Raw genomic sequence first — 18,535 nt, 5'->3', positions numbered from 1 at the left:
GCTCAAATTACTTGACTGGAGGTTTTTATAAATATAAAAATTTTTAGATTATTATTATTATTTTAATTTGATGTTACAAACTGCACAGCTTTATGTCTTCGTACGCTTCTTCTGGTGGGCTGCACGCATTTTTTTCTTAAAGTTGCAAGCTTTAAGGCTTGCCGAATAAACACCAATACACAATAGTCCTCAGTAGGCCTACTAAAATATATGCTAATGATATGTAAACTAGTAATATATAATTTATTCTCATTATTTCATTGGTCATGTTTAGTTTTAATGTTCTTCGTCACAAATATTAGGAGCTCTATAAGGGCACGAGGTAAAAACAAGAAAATTACGTTGCCAAGTCATGGAGGTCGCATATTAGATTTTCGCTGTTTGTCATGACTTCTAAATATTTCATTAACAACAAAATTTTTGTCTGTTAAATCGAGGTTCTACTGTTTTTGAGATTCCATACCAAATGTCCTATGCGTTTTTATTTTTACTTTTTACAATGTTCATTTTTGTTTAATAATTATCGAAGTTCTTTTTTCTCTTTACTACTTACTTGTTATCTTATTATTGCTATTATTTAATTAATTTTGTTATTTTTTGACTAAAATATATTCGATTTCTAATATTATATACTGTATAAACAAGATTTGAATTTGACATAAAGGACTCACATTTCGGAAAATCGTTCTGTGTCTAATAATACGGGACATATCAAAGAATGAATTGTAGAGTGAGACACTCTACAATTGTTAATCTCTTTAGAAAGTGTTATTTTTAAAATTACGATAATAGAAAATTAATTATAACAAATATATCTAAGTTACTCCTTTTGCCATTTCTCTTACTAGTGTTGGTAAGATGACACACTATGAGTAGGAGAATTGCCGTATGAAGAAATAAATGCTAGTAACAAGTTGGAAACGTATACGATATATTAAAACAAAATTGTTTTTATATTTTTTAATGAGTTTTGTAGATATCGCCCCAAAAAGACAATAATAAGTCAGCAGAAAATGAACACATTTTCATTCTTAATGTAAACCCGAAAATATTGAATGTACAGTACATGTAACATAATAAATGATAGTGTGTCCTATAAATATAAAATACACAATTAGAATAGTATTGGACTAGGTAATCTCCTGATATTAAAGTATATATGAAATTAGCGTCATCTCTCCTGAATAGAGAAGAGACGACGGGCCTTGAGTTTTCGGTACAAGCATGGCGGAACAATGCTATGATCTTAAGACGACTGATGCTACCTGTTTCCAAACTTAAAAAAGAAGCACTGACCTATTCCCTACCCTTGTCATCTTTCCTCGATTTATACTAGCTCATTATAGAATTTTTTCGTTTATAGCTGTTTTTAATATGACTCTGTAACACACTTTTTCGGATGTTCCTCTTTGTAAATTTACTTGAAAATTTATTTTAACAGAAATGTAGTTTTTAAATTTAGATTCATAATTATTTATTTATATTTATACTAAAATATGATAAATATATTGTTTAATATACTGTATATATACACAAATATACATACAATGTATTTACTTAAAATAATTAAACGAGAACAATTTTTAAGGTACAACAAAAATCGATAAGCCAAAGTTCACCTGTTATGTCAAAAATGTATGAAATAAAGTAGGTAGGATATTTAGCTAAATTGAGTTTAGTCATAGGAAAGTTTAGAGCCTCACGTCATATCTCAATTACAATGACCAATTAGATATTTAATGATAACATTTGTTGACAAAAATACCTTTCCTGTTGAGGTATTTCTACGATACTAACAAAATAATTTTGTTAACAAGAGAAAATTAAATGATGTAAGGATTATACTTAAGTCTCAAATAATTTTCTCTTGTTATAACAAATTATTTGAGACTTGATATTCACTGTTCATTGTCTATTAAGACGACGGTTTCAAAACTTGATCTGTTCCCTACCCCGTCATCTTCTCTCGATTTAGCTTACCTGTTTTACTTTAAATACAGTATATATATTGTGTTGAATGATGTGTTCATTGAAAAGTGAATAGAAAACATATTTTCATAACTCAAATTCATGACAAGATTTAAACTTGAACATTTGATATTTTATCAAGTTGCATTAAAAGTCAGAAAAGGCCGCAATCTTTATAGTTTACATGTATTACACAGTACATATAATGTTATTCTTATTATTAGTGTATAAAACGAAATAGTCGTTTGTAATTGTTAGGAAACCTGAATCCTATTGTACATTTATAATAGAACAAGTAGGATACAGTATGCTATTCTGGTTTCTAATTATTCATGGGGTAATTAATTAACACGAACTGTGCTTGCAATTTTAGCAGAGATAAATCCGTTTAGAAAGACTTTATTATTAAATCTCTTCTTTAACAATTATACCAACAGAAGACGGAAATTATATACTGTAGTTTATTTCAGACAACACGCATTTAATTTTTTAAATCTTAACTCTTCTATTGTGCCACTTCCTAGTGGTTTCAATTCAGAGTACATCCATAACTAATGGACATTTTTATGGGTGCATTAACTGATTGACTGATCTCTGATAATTTTAATTTCCTAATTGATGATTATTTTATTCAAATATAAAACAGGATCTGTCATGGAATGAGATGATGTTGAACGTCGTGTACTCGGTACCTACATACCAGCAGGTACTTATTTGAAAGTCGTACTTCAATGACATGTAAAGATTACATAAAATAGAAGAAACAATTTTTTATTAAGATTTTATGAAACCAGTTTTTGTCTGAATTTATTTAATAATATAATGAATTGGCAGAACTCGGAAAAAATTGGTAGAACCTGTTTGGAAATGTGACTATAAATTTACAAAATCTCATTTGCTATGATATCAACATAGCGAACGGCCAGATGACAGGGGTGTTTAAGGGGTCAGCCTATCGAATCGTGGCCCAGAATCTCGGGAATTCATGAAAATAATATAAATTACTTACTTTTTTAAAATTTATTTCAATGATTTTTAGGCTCTATGAATGAAATTTGAAATGGATATCAAAGATGAGTAGATCCCAAATTTATGCCTGTACAGTACTCTTTCTCACCTTACTCAGACTTATTTTTATCTTATACAGTGAAAACAGAGAAAGAAATGTCGATTTAAGACAGAAAAAGTGCCATCGAATTTAAATAAAAACAATGATTTATTGGAATGGAAGTAATAGTAATAAATGAAGATGTTAAGCAGTTTTACACTGAGTAATTCTAACAACTGTATACTCAACTTATCGACCTTTAAAAGTTCATCTTCTACGTAGAAAAGTCAAATTTTGGTATAAAAACAAATACTGTAATATAGGCCTATATTATATCAGAATTAATCATTCCTGTGATGTGTTAAATATACAGAATCAATACAAGTACTGTAATTATTTTTGCCTTACAAATTAGTGAACGTTTACAAAATTTCTTAACTTTATTACATTTAATAATGTATTTAAAACATTTTTAATTATTTTTATTTATTTATATGATCAAAATCGAGGCACTTCATTAACAAAAGAATTAATAATACAATAACAGTAATCAAATATTATAATAATTGGTTATAGACAATATAAAGTTATACAATTTGAACAATTATTTTGTTAAGTTAACTGGACAATTTCTGTAGTTGTCCGTCGAGACTCCTCCACGAAATATTGTTAATAATCCATACTGTATAGGTCACAAGGAACTTATTGTAGTTCATTAAATTTATTTAAGAAATGAAAAATAGAATAACTTAAATCCATGCAATAGTAATTGTATAATCGATCTTTCTATGGAGATTTTTATGTTCATCTTTATATGATAGCAAGATTGAATATTAGCGAGGTTGAGACCGAAGTTTTAAACGCGAAAACGTGTACGTCGGACGTTCGGCGCCGCTTTCCTGTAAGCCTAAAAGTTTGACAATGGACGTTTGGAAAGTCGGTGGAATCATGCTCGACACTCCAAACGCCATTGTTAAACTTCTAGGCTTACAGGAAAGCGGCGCTGAACGTCCGACGTACACGTTTTCGCGTTTAAAACTTCGGCCTCAACGTCGTCATTATTATTGAATTGCGACTTATTTAATTTATACGATTCTCTAAAATTTTTCGAGCATGAGTTTATTCCCTTATTTATAATACTATTTATCAATATTATTTCTTTTTGGCGACTGTAATAATAAAATTTTGATAGTAATAAAATGTAAAATGTGCAGTTTAATGACCATAAAACAAATAAAATAAATTAAAATCAAAGAATAAAAATATTAGTTTAATATATATATATATATCTTTATTCGATAAACTAAAATTCTATCTTATTAAAGCGATAATAAATATATATTATTCGATTTTCGCTTTTATCTGTGTAGTGTTTCTATTTCTTAAACACAATATATATATAATATATATATATTTATTTATTTATTTTTATTGAATAAATAATATATCAGTGTTTATTTTTATTGTTAGTCGATATATATGTATGTTGCGATTAGTAGGGATGTTACTGACAGTGTACTAGGAAACCTTTTCCCTCTTCCTCCGCCGGGGGGAGAGGGAGAGGGTTAAAGAAATGAAGTTAATATACTTAAATTAGAATAAATTGAAGAAAAACTACTTGAGAATAGGATTATCATAAACCAATGGAGAATAATAAATGGAGTTAAATTTCAAATATACAACATAAAATAAACATAATCGTGTATGTTGCGTAACTTGAAAAATCGAATTCTGACGTGCACGCGAATTATAATGGTTATATATAAAATCTTATTTTTTCTTAAAAAAATTAAAATAATTAATTATAAAGTAGAGATTAAAATTTATTTTAAAACATACTTCCATACAAAATATTATCTTTTGTCAATGATTTAATGTATTTAATCGAAATATACGTAGCAATAATCATGTTGCAGACAGAGTGAGAAATAAGTAAACAACAATTCAAATCAATAATCATGCTCGCCTCCTTGGCGCACAAATTCTCGTGCGTGGCAATCAATTTGAGCAGTGCGCAACCGCACAGCTTAGAGGGAACATCGGTATAGGTCTTATAACAGAAGGTAAGTATGGCGATCGTTCAAAAAATGACCCCCACTCCTCAAATTTTTACATTTTTAGACTCCGGAAATCGGGTTTTTTTCTGTATGTATGGATGTTAGTGTGTATATGGGGGGACACGATTTTGTTCACCTGTTTGAAGCTTAATAATTCCTGCGCTTTTTGTCGAAAATTTTTGAAATTTTTCGGGGAGGTTTGTGTATTAGGGAGATTGGTGCTATTAAATTTTAGTGATTAAAGGTTGGGGAGTGGGAGAAAAGGAGCCCGTGTACATCTCCAGTAGAGTCGGACTTAATGACGATTTTACTTGTTTAAACGTATTCCATTCGTTTTTATCCTAATTAGAACATTGTAATTTCAAATAGATTTTATGAAAAATTGTTTTTGAGTAACCTTTCGCCAGTTTTTTCAGCTTTTATTGAATGTTTTTCGTTTTTTGTAATGAAACTTTTACGTAATAGCAAAGGTGTAATTGTTTACTTTTTAATTCTACGAATTGCACAGTTTTATGCCATTGTAATAATGTTGAATTTTCAAATACATGTATCACATAGAAAAATCTTTGGTAATAATATTTCTTTGTTATTGAAATACGACTCCAAAATGTTCTTTGCACATTTTTTTTTTCTTATTACATTGATCTTAGTCTAATAATTATTGGCATTCCGTTTCCTCTTAACTATATGTTTATTATTTTACTTGTTATTGGATTGATTTTGTTATTTTTTGACTAAAAATATGTTTTATTTTCTAATATTATATTAAGTATATGCAATTTAATATTAAAATTAGTTTTAATGGTTAGGTGCAACCAACTAAAATTTAATATAAATAGCAGAATTGTAGTTATTTTTCCTTATTGTCTTAAATATACAAATATTTGTTCAATTTATATATTTTAGACAATGGGAAAAATCATAATTTTGTCTTTTAGAAGGTTTTTAAAGCATTTATGGCTTTACTATGTGAAAAATAGAGATAAGAAGAAATTTATATTTATAAATGATGTTAGATTATTTGGTTAATGTCACCCTTAGTGCCAAGATGGCGGCTCGTCTCTGATTCCAGCAAGGAAACAGTGGGATGCACGTTCTAACCTAACCTAACCTATTTTAATAAATTACCATAATTATTAGCAAGTAAATTATTAGAATAGGTTAAGTTAGGTTAGAACGTGCGTTCCCACTATTTATTATGCTGGAATCAGACACAAGCCGCCATCTTGGCACCAAGGGTAACATTAACCGATTATTTTGTATTTTCGTATAAAACTAAAAAAAAAAAAAAAAGATGACAATCCACAATTGTATTATGGAGATGTATTAAAAACGAATATAGGCTACTGTATCTTAAATAAATAAATTCTGTAATGGGCTAGTCTAACATTTATTTTAGAAAAGTTGAATTTTATAATATTGTATTCATGTTATAGAAATTGTTCTAATTGAACTAATTCCAAGAAATATTTTTCTTTTTTTTTTCAATAAGAATAATTTAACTTGTTGAATAACTGCGAGTTTGTTAAATGTGCCACAGCCTTGAATTATAGGCCTATTACAATAAGATCGAAGTAGAAAGTACAAAAATATCAAAATTCAATTATATTTTACTAAAATGATCAAAAATAAGTTTCAAAAGATTTAATATTATGTTTATTGAGTAATCATTTCAAAGAAATCATTTAAGCAATATCGTTGTTGCAGTAGCGTAGCGAACATAACTGGCGCCCGGAGCACGACACCTTATTGACGCTCCCTCCCCCTCCAGAAACACATATAGTTTGTCTTGGAGACCATTTGGGCGCCCCTTTGCGAGTGGCGCCCGGTGCATAATACACTCCGTTGCCCCCCTCGCTATGCCACTGCATTGTTGGTTGAGAGTTTTCAGAAATTTATTTCAGGTGTCGTGTAAAACAAAGGCTGTCTAGGGTCGTTGTAAGCTTATATAGGGCCCGGGATAGAGAAGACCTCTTTTGCTATTTTCTTCGAGAAAATAAAATAAATAGAATCTTTGAGAATACTTTTCTGTTAAAAAAGAAAAATACCAATAATTTATAGGGATAGAAACCATTAAGGACTCCTGTTTTCTCCAGGCCCAGAGAAAATCCTCAGCACCTCCTTTTGAACATGTAAAAATTAAATACTTTATTCTGTGTATTAAACTTTCAAGTGTGAAAAGTGTTAAATTTAGATTTAGAAGTATGTATATAAGCCCGTATATATTTTAAGTAAATCATTTGTAAAATAACGATAAATTAAGAAAAATTTGTAAAATTAAAATATTTTAATTGAATAAAGGGCTTCTTTCCCGTCCATTTTCAGCTGAAATTAAGACAGTTTATTATTATTTTGTATTTCAATATAATTCGTAGTTAAATTGAGTTTTAGTCATAGGAAAGTTTGTATCGTCACATCACGTCGTATGTCGCTCACTATGACAGATTAGATATTTAATTAATATAGAGATAATAATAAGGTGAGAAAAATAAATTATCACCAGTTTTCGGCTGTGATACTGATGAATAATTTTGTTAAAACAAGAAAAAGAATTTATGACTTGTATTATATTAAAAGCAGTTCAGGATATCGTATAGATATGTTGAATTTATTGGAAGAATTTACTTCATTTTATTTACATTTATTGCACGCTGGAATTCCAATCTTCTCATTATAAGAAATTTATATATATGCAATAGTTAAGTATATAGTAATATATATATATATATTTATTTATTTAAACATAGTTTTGTGGGGGTCCTGGGCACCGGCCCCAAATGCCCTTATGTGAATCCGGCCCTGGAATGAGGTAAAGGATCAGACTATTAGCACCCAGTCGCCCAATCTTCGAAGCAGACTACAGTATTTTGTTCGTAGTGTAAGTTACTTTATGTCAAAAATAAACGGTTTTTGTTAGACACTTGTCATCCTTGTCTCCTCCGCCACCACCACCATCCACATACGAGATCATCACTGACACCAGAAATGAAAAATAAAAAAAAATGTATTTCTTATGATGTTTTATATAATTTTCTATCATTTTATTGAGAACTTGAAATATGATATATGATAAATACCAGGACCGGATTTACATAAGGACATTTGGGACCGGTGCCCAGGGCCCCCACAAAGTAGGGGCTCCACAAAACTATGTTTAAACATAATTTTATTTTTTTTATTACTGCCACAGTCTAGTATGGCCTAATCATGAGGGCCACAGGCAAAGAAAACCAAACTCGGGAAAAAACCTATGAAACGTCGGAAAATTTCGGGAAAAAATTTTACATAGGTATTTTTCAATTAAATTAAAATAATTAGTTTTACACAATAAAATATATGTATTTTTAGAATAACCTTATTTTTAAATGAAATTTACAACTTCCTAGTTGAAATCTAGTTGAAAGTACAGTATTTTGTGTAAAATTTCTAAATCATCAAATTTGCCTATTCTTAAAGGGAGGCCCCACCGAATTTGGGCCCAGGGCCCCTGGATTGGTAAATCCGACACTGACTGACACGCAATTAGCTGATTTTCCCTAAAGGTCGGCCGTCTTACACATATATTGTATTTGGGCTGCAATTTGAAAAAATTGTAGACCTATAATTATATTCCCATTGTCGTCCCCCCGTCTGTCTGTTTTTCCTTAATCTCCAGAACGGAGTTAGATAGATGAAAACTGATACCATGTATAGAAACCTTAAGGACGGGAGGTCTCGATTAACTATATATGAACTTCCGATTCAAATCGGAAGTCATGTTATTTTAATTCGAAAATTTTCTCCCGTAAGGTGTTAGATATACGATGAATCTTTTAATTAACTCTCAACTTTTTGTAAAAATCTTATTAAACGGTTATGTTTTTCAATTTATCTTAAAAAATAATCTAATATTATCTATTTAACTTCACTTTTGGTACGGTGTGTAGACGTACAGTACATAATTGTATACAGTGTGTAATTTAATAGCGTAAATTGATACATTTTATCAATTTATGCTGTTAAAACTTCTCTTTTTTTTAAAATTTTGATATTAATATTAGTATAACATTTAACTTTTTGCTATCAATTTTTTAGGTCTATTTATTAATACCTATGAATAAACGTAACTATCGTAATAATCATTTTACGGTATATGCCCTTTGACCTCGCTGTTCGTCTCTGTTTTTATGTTAAAATTAAGAAATAATAATTATGTAATATATCAAAAAAACTAGATTATAAGTGTTTTATCAGTTTATAAAATATGATAATTTATAATAGTATTATATATTTTTAAAATATTTATTATTTATATGCATTTTGTTATTTTAAAATTAAAGAATTCTTAGGATAACAACTACAATTTGTTAATAGAAAATCTTTATAATGTAATAACGTTATTGTCAGATATTTATACGAGAAAGATGTGTCAACTAACATGTGTTATACACCTATTCTTCAATATATCCACCTTTAAATAATAAGTTATTATATAAATGAAAAATGTTCAATAGATTTTTGTATCGAGATTCTATTATTAAATAAATCACAGATAAAGACTTATCAGATTTGTCACAAAATTTCACACTGCGCTATTTGATTCAGGAGAGAAAAAAGATTTTGGTAATAAGTTCACTCACAATTTAAGCATATTCAATATCATTTTTTTTTTTAAATTTATATTTTAATAAATTTCTTAGTTAATTATAATAGCCATAAGAATCCTTTCATTTACATTAATTTTAAATAGTTTACAATTGAAAATACTTAATGTGCAATGCATAGGTTGGCTTTATTGATATGACTAATCTCTAGTTTGTTCACTGATCAATTTGTTTCCGGTTGTGTGGATAGTATATAAAAACATCCCTTTCCCAATGTTTAGACAGTTGTTGGCGGATTTTGGTGTGGACTTTTACTCGTTTAGGTATTGGAACTTTATATTATTTTTATTATATTATCGGATTGATAATACGAGTATCATTCTCTTGTTTATACTCTTTCTTTATTATACTTAAACTTGTTATCGGTGTCTAGTACCTTTACTTTTGTAAATTACGTCAATCATCTATTAAAAAATTGTTCCTTCATGTTTTTCCTAAATTATGCAGTTTTTAGAATTTATATATATATTAAACAATTGTTTATGTACGGTAGAAGTTGAGAAATTACTACATAAATAATAGGATAATTAAAAGCTTTTATTTTAATCCTGTAATATAATGATAAGACTGATTCAAAATTTGGTTTTTCTAGGAAGTTTCCTTTTATCGTTTCATATCTGGGAAACGAAAACTTGAGGAACAAAAGTTAAATAATACTATGACATACAACAGCGCTATTCTTTTATAATTAATTAATATAACTAACATTGTGTATTTTCTGTCAGTTATATTGTTATGATGATTATTGTAATACTGTTATTTTGTGTAGTTCTGTGTAATAGAACTAAATAGTTAAACAGAATTAAATACTTCGAAGTTTTTATTTTATATAACTTAATATTGAGATTTATTTTTCATATTAAAATTTGTATAAATGCATTTTACTGCATATCAAAATAAATTTTGTCTTTTATTTAATATAGTATTATATTAAATACAAGCAAATTTAAAAGATTTCAGAAGAATGGCCAATTATGATGAAGACATTTATAAAATGGATTATAAGGAAAAAGGAAAATGTTTGATATTTTATAATCAGGTATTATACAGTAGAACATCGATTATCCGACTTAATTGGGGACTGGGGTTGGTCGGATAACTGAAAAGTCGGATAACCGAAAAGTATGAAAAAATACATTATTAGTATAGTGTATTAGGCCTGGTTTAAATACTAGCCTCCCTTTCATGGTCGAGCCAGTGCTGCCAGCTAAAACACGCAAAAATTTAACAAAAATAATATTAAAGTAGCCAAGACATAACCAAATATTGTAGCGCCACATCACTAGCGGACATTTGAATTTGCCGACTAGAACGCGGTCGGTTAATCGGGGGTCGGATAATCGATGCTCTACTGTACTTTTGTATGATTTTCAAATGCTTATGAACCATTTTTATTTTCCATTTAACTTTCATATTTATTTTCTTTTCATTGTCTATAGAAAATTGATAATATTTCTATATTTAATATTAATATTACAAAAGAAAAAAAAATAATGCAGAATGACGAATACAAAAAAATGTATTTATTCAGCTTTTGATATAGACATTTCTTTCATCGACCAATATTAGTTTACAGCATGATTTTAACACACACCATTCTGTAGACGTTGTGTTAAGCATTTAATCATTAATTTAACAAATATTATTATATAACATAATACTAGATAAATGCGGGGCATTAAAATCTGAGCTTTATTATTAAAAAATGCGAGAACAATTTTATTAATTGAAAATTTAATAAATTATAACTAGTTAAATTCTTACTATAATACAGTATAACCTGGTTATAACATAGCTTACAGAATTGAAAATTAATGATGTCAGTCAAGAAATGGTGTTTGTTAGGCGTACGAAACTTCATTCTATTTAATTAGTTTGTATCTAATAATAGTTCAATGTGTGGATAGGGCTATATTGGTGATTCCGCGTTAAAGCCGGTGCAAGCATACGCGATGGGACGACATGAAAGGAAAGCACACCTTATTCTATGAACATATACATGAAAGTTACTGCGTTATAAGGAATAAAAAAAAAACGCAACGGGGAATAAGCGAAATGATGTTATTAATCGAAATAAGTTACATAGCGGTATGTTATAACGAGGTTATACTGTGCTCTTATTACGATTAATAAATTTGTGTGCAATAGTTTTTAATAATAAATATTTTTCGTAGACATTCGATAGGTTTGATGAGAGAAAAGTTGCAGTTAAAGACGAAGAATTGTTGCGCGAATGTTTTGCCAAATTAAAATATGATGTTGTTTCTTACTACGATTTAAGCGCAAAAGACATCAAGAAAACATTAAAAGAAGGTATTTCAGAAGCAACAATACAATTATTATTAATTTTAAACTCTGATTTAAATATTATTTATATATTTAAAATAATTAAATTTTACGAAATTATTAAAAAAGAATACAATTAATACTTTCATGATAATTCATGGAAATAATTGTTGTATTTTTAAATTTACGTAGGATTTTATTAAATTACCCTTAAAAATCATTTGTTTTAATCATCAAAGGGTACTTTAAAAGTTTTATTCTTTAAATATATCCGAAATTTAAAACGATTATAGAGTTAAAACTAATAACAATACATCTATCCTATAATTAAGGAAATTATTTTAAAATTGATTTTTGTAGTGGCTAAAGAAGATCATCAAAATAGATCATCTCTTGTGTGTTGCTTTTCAACTCATGGACGAGATAATACTATCGCTGGGAAAGATAATGTATTTGCAGTAGATAAACTTTACAAGTACTTCAAAGCAGATAATTGTCCTCAATTAGCTGGAAAACCTAAATTATTTTTTATTCAGGTAATTAATTTCATCAAGTCTAAATAAGTAAATTAACAAATATGTCAAGTGGAGACAAACTGATTAATCAATTTAAAATATTAAATCTAAAGAAAAATATAGGTTGATGAATTTAGATGAAGTTAATATGTATCCTAGGATGGTTTTTATTGCATTTGATGGGTCTGATTTACTTTTTTGTGGCAACGTAGTTCACACAGGGTCATTACGGACCTGGAAAGTCAGGGAATAAGATTTTTAGCGGGGAAAGTCAGGATCTCTGCAAATACCGCGGAATCCGTCTGACGTTTTGTTGGATAGGAGGTTTAAGTCTGTATTTAAAATACTGGGTAGTGGGGGTGTCGTGCAGGAGCGGAGTAGCGGTCGCGCGTGGACACCGAAAATGGCGATGCCGTACGACGTTTGGGCAGTAAAACTTTGGATGACTCAGAGATAGGACGTCGAAATTTGTGTCGATTTGTACAGAATGACAGGATTTACAATATAATTTAGCAATAATAACCGATAAAATAGAATTTGTAAAATTATAAGCCGATAAATGTGCGAGTCGAGGGAAATGTTCATAATGTCCAAGAAATTGCAAAGGAAATATGAACAGAAATGTAGGCGTGAATCCGTCTTTGTGTTAGTAACTAACACAAAGAGGTATTCACGCCGATTGCGATTGTGTCCCGTACAGAACGTTCCCAATATTTTTGATCCGCGCGACTTCTGGTTAACCTTTTGCAGTCAGTTGATGCCGTGGGGGAGAGGCAAAGAACTGTCAGTGGGTTTAACGATATTGTGTAAGGGACATTTTGGACCGCGTGACGGACCTCACGCAATTCATGCACTTTTATTCATTGTATACTTCGCTGCTGGCCACATGCAGTACGTGGAGATAATAAATCCGTCAAAATTGGCACGATCGTGTTTAAATAATTTTGAATTTCCCGCCTCTTCGTTTTAAGAAAATTCGATTGTACGACATTACGCAAAGTCATTTTCTTATTTAAATAAAATTTACGAATTAACTTAAATAGAATAATGAAATTTTTTTATGACATAGAAACAGAGTCGATAGATATACTGGTAGTTGAGCTATGCTCTCAAGTAGAGTTAATGTGTCAGGTTGCCAATAGCTGGCGTTAGAGTCTCTCTACGGCGAGAAGTTGGTTTATCTATAGAGGGGGTGCACGTGACGTCACATGACTCCGCTCACATATACAGGCGCCATATTGGTTGCTGATTTCACGTTACCCTGCTTGATCACTTTATTTCGTCAACGTGGAAGAAAGGAATTTTACTGGCTTTGCAGCCGATTTAAAAGGTAATGATTTGATAAAATATAAAGAGAAAACTTCTTTTATTGAATTGGATCCATAAGAATTATATGAAACAAACGGATTTTTCATCTAACGTTTAACCATGTGGCCAACTATAGAACATGGAGACACAGTAAATTCTTTGGTTTTAACAACTAACGCTGTCCACTGGACCAGATGAAGGCATACAAATCACTCGATGCTCATAATTATTTGACAAGCGGATTTATTTATCGTGATATTTTATTCGTAATGATTTAATTTTGCTTGTAGGAAAGGTACTGTACGTATCTTCATACGAGACTTTCCATTACTCATAACATAACTGCGTTAATATAAAGATGAATGTAATTTTATATTTAGTCACATTTTAAGTCAAGTTGTATTTATAATTACCATTACATTTTTTCTTTTGTCACTATGGTTTTGTGTTGCGCAAGTCTCTATTATTAAGATTAAATAAATTAGCCTAATAAATATGGCTATAATAAATTGGAGGGCTTATCACATCAGGGACTGACTGGAGCAAAATAGACTAAATTTTTACAAAAATTAGCCTTTAATTAACCACAATCAAATTTTTAGTAGAATGCATTTCGGGCAGAAAAACTCCTCATCGGCCTACATACACCTATACAGTATAAACACGAATATCTATCAAGACCATCTTAACATAAATAGCAATTCCAGACTAATACATCCTGCAATTGGCTGATCAGGAGTTTTTGTGTAAAGGAGTTTCCAAATAATTTACTGTCTCCATGTTCTATAGTTGGCCACGTGGTTAAATCGTTGGATGAAAATCCGTTTGTTTCATTTCTTATGGATCCAATTCAATAAAAGAAGTTTTCTCTTTATATTTTATCAAATCATTACCTTTTAAATCGGCTGCAAAGCCAGTAAAATTCCTTTCTTCCACGTTGACGTAATAAAGTGATCAAGCAGGGTAACGTGAAATCAGCAACCAATATGGCGGACGATTGTTTTATTGGACGGAGCGATGACGTTATAGCACGTGACTGCACCCCCTCTATTTAGTTAGTAGATAGTTTTACCGTTTTCAGGCATTTTTGTAACTTTTTTCTACTGTTCTGTCAAGAAAAAATATTATTCGTAATTACAATTTTTAAATTTTATATCATGCATAAAGAAAAAAAAGTATATTTGGTTTATAAAAAAAATTAATAACATGATAATTTTAAATTACAGATGAGGATGTGGATAAATCAAAAATAATTATATTTCGATTTAATTTATCCAGATTTTAAATAGAGATCTGTTTAAAACTGTTATATTGCTACATATTATGAATGAAAGTTTTGTACGTAATGTTCTGAGTATAACATATCTGTTCAATACATAGGTAATGGTAAATTAAGTAAATAAATTTGCATTTCACTGTTTTATTTTATTACCTATGTATGACAATATAATTAGAAAATCCATAGCCTATCCACTGATAAATTTAAATAACCATAGAAATTTAATTCAGATAAAGATAAACTAGTTTTTAAATAATTTATTAACTTTAATTAACCTGTTCCTAACTTTTTTTGACTCAACTGTAATCTCTCTCTATCTCATTAATAAACACAATATAAATTGTGAATAACATATATCATAGCTCCTTTCTCCTGCGAACTACAATAATTCACCTAATATTAATAAATAAAAAAAAGGATATGGGCTTAACCTTGATAAACTCCAAAGCCACCCTAAATCCTAAATCTTTTTTTTTGTAACACTAAATGTATCCTATCTTAACACATGGTTTAATATTTGTATACATTTCTATAATTAAATGTATATAATTCTCATCCATCCCATTTTTTTCCTGATTCAGAATTCTCGGGAATCCGAAGGCATCCCATATTAATAATGTATATACAGGCTTAACTATAAATTTTTTTATTACCTTTTCTGTTAATGAAACTAATAATATTTGGAAAAATTACAAAATATCTAAATTTAACTAATTGTGATACTTTAGATATTATACTTCTTTGCAAAATCAATAACTGAGTATTCATTTAACAGTAGGATCTAAATATTGTATATTTTTAATGAAAAAAGTTCCAAATGGGTGCATGAATGGATTACAAATTTATGCACATACAGTTAAAATATTTGAATGTTGCTAGTTTCTTTGAGATCAAAGAAATGAACCAGTTATAATGCATTTTTTAATATGATATATTTTATTTAGTGATAAATTATAAAATAATCTGAACTATTAAATGTACAGTAGAGCGTCGATAAGTGGAATGGCCGGAAAGTGGAACGATTTTCAGTCGGACTGTGTCGTGCTGAATCGAATGTTTTTGATACTAAATTTACTTCTAAAGTATAATTTTCATGTTTTTTATATTCTTTAATATATTTATTTTGTTTGTACAAAATGCAGAAATAATTTTTAACGATACGATAGCCTCGATGATTATTATAAAAATTTTCGTTAGGCTTAAAATCGACGAAAATTCAACACGAAGCGACACGCAACGGAGAAAAATTCAACAGGAAGCGATACGCAACGGAAAAAAATTTGAACATCGGACAGGTTAATGTATTTTTTCGTACAAAGTCGGAAACTGGAACAAATCATTAACTGGAAGGACCCCAGTCCCCAATTGGTTCCACTTTTCGACGCTCTACTGTATTTTTATATAATTCTTGTGTACTGTACTGTACATAATAATCAGTTCAATATTTATTTTTTATAAGTTTTAAAATGTTTTAAACTTAAAAAAAGTTTTTAAATATATATATTAATGTTGGCTGTAAAAATCATTTGTTTAAATTTCATTTTCAGGCATGTCAAGGCAAACGTACAGATTTTGGCAAACGTATGGATGCCACTGATAGTAGTAGTTCATTCAAAATCTGTTCTTATTCTGATTTCTTGTTTGCATTTTCTTCAGCACCAATGACACGTATGTTAAATATTGAATATATTGTTTTTTTAAGTATGGAAATATTTTATATAAAACGTAATATATTATACACGCACGCACACGCATACACACACACACACACACACAGTGGCGTAGCTAAGGTTGGGCAAGTAGGGCACGTGCCCCGGGCGCCTTTCAAAGGAGGGCGCGCAAAATCGCCAATTATTAAATTTAAAAATCAAAATAAATCATATCAAACAATCTCGTCCGCAACTCACGCGCTTCGCGAATGAGCGAGAGGGAATGCGTGGTGCGCGCAGGCGGTGCACTTGCTCGTTCGAATTCGACACTTCTCGCGCAGTTGTTTATTTCGTTTACATGTGATTTGTGATTCTGATTTAAATACTCCCGAGTGAGCGAGCGTTATTGAAGCTACTTGATTTGTTATCTAATTGTCAGTGTCGGGATAGAATCGTCCTGGACGTACGATTCTCGCCTTTTCTTGTTTCTTTTTATTTTATTTCAAATTAGTCGACGCTGCAGAAGTCGGTTGGAAAACGACCAGTAGTTTTGAATCCACGATCGCTGATTGGCCGCGGATCATCGGACCATAGCCGGACTTACGACAGAGCTAGGTAGCGCTGATTGGTTAATCAGATACACTAATAATAATACAGATAATTTATTGAGAGAAAAGGCCGAAATATACAAATATAAAAGATTTAAATAAGATTTCAAAACTTTAATATTTAACCTAACTTAACCTAAATAATAAGAATTGAATAATTTGTACTTTATTTTATTAAAATTTTCCGGGTTTTAGAAATAGCCGAAGGACACATTGCATTAATTGATGAAACGATTCTTTTTCCAAATGGTAATAGAATACAGTTGGTTACCTTTAGTAAGAAGTTACTCTTTTGTTATGAAAATTAATAAAATTGTTCTAAATTATTCGAAAACGACACGAACTGTTCAATGGAATCGTCTTTAAATATTAAAAAAAATGATTAATTACAAATTTAATTTCAGATATATAAACAAATATAAAAATACCAATTTGAATGATAAAAGGGGAAACTAAACCCCATCAAAATGATTGTAACTATCTTGTGATACTTTAAAATAGTTCTGTACTAATAATTAAAAGGGGGTACACCTCAATTTCCCAACTTTAATGATGACTTTATGTTTATTTCTATTTGTAAATCGTTGTTTAAAATACGCGTTTGCCATATTTTGTCGTGTATATTTATCACGAACAGATTTTCTGCTAATGCACACCATGCATACACACCATGCATAATGCACCACAAATATAAATCGCTTTATCTGGAAAAGCAGCCATGTTTCGGGTAACAGCAACATAAAAGAGAAAATAAATAAAAAGTATTTTTATACAAGTTTAATTTGGTAGAAAATTTTGTAATTATGTATGATTTTAATTTATAGTATTTTTAAAATTTTAGAATTGGTATCATTTAATCGACCATCAGGATCCTGGTTTATTCAAGCGCTTACTGCAGTGTTGAAAGAAAATGCACATAAGATGGATCTGTTAAGTATGTTAACAGTTGTCAATAAGAAGATAAGTTTAGAGTTCGAATCGAGAAATGAAAAATGTAAAGATTTAAATGAAAAGAAACAAGTTTCTTGTATTCTTTCTACCCTACTTAAAAAATTATATTTTTTAAGTGATAATGAAAAATAGAGAGAAGAATTTATAAGTGCATTTTAAAATTTTCTATTTAAAAATGTTTATTTTTTTAATAACATAATAAATGATAACATTTTTTTTAAAA

At 29.5% G+C, this 18,535-nt stretch overlaps 1 protein-coding gene across 1 annotated transcript; it reads left to right on the top strand.

Annotated features, from left to right (window-relative positions):
• The first annotated feature begins 9,937 nt into the window (after positions 1-9,937).
• LOC136971366 (caspase-7-like) lies at positions 9,938-18,511 on the top strand. Its single transcript, XM_067265807.1, has 6 exons — positions 9,938-9,979; positions 10,670-10,755; positions 11,891-12,029; positions 12,363-12,538; positions 16,652-16,772; positions 18,203-18,511. Exons 2-6 carry the CDS (start codon positions 10,681-10,683, stop codon positions 18,442-18,444), a joined length of 753 nt encoding a protein of 250 aa, XP_067121908.1. The 5' UTR covers positions 9,938-9,979; positions 10,670-10,680; the 3' UTR covers positions 18,445-18,511.
• Positions 18,512-18,535: the final 24 nt, after the last annotated feature.

Source organism: Centruroides vittatus, unplaced genomic scaffold (genome assembly GCF_030686945.1).
Source record: "Centruroides vittatus isolate TY-2023 unplaced genomic scaffold, ASM3068694v2 contig_2480, whole genome shotgun sequence".
NCBI classification, from domain to species: domain Eukaryota; kingdom Metazoa; phylum Arthropoda; class Arachnida; order Scorpiones; family Buthidae; genus Centruroides; species Centruroides vittatus.
The sequence above is the reverse complement of the archived record's forward strand: the minus strand, read 5'-3'. Positions and strand labels throughout refer to the sequence as shown.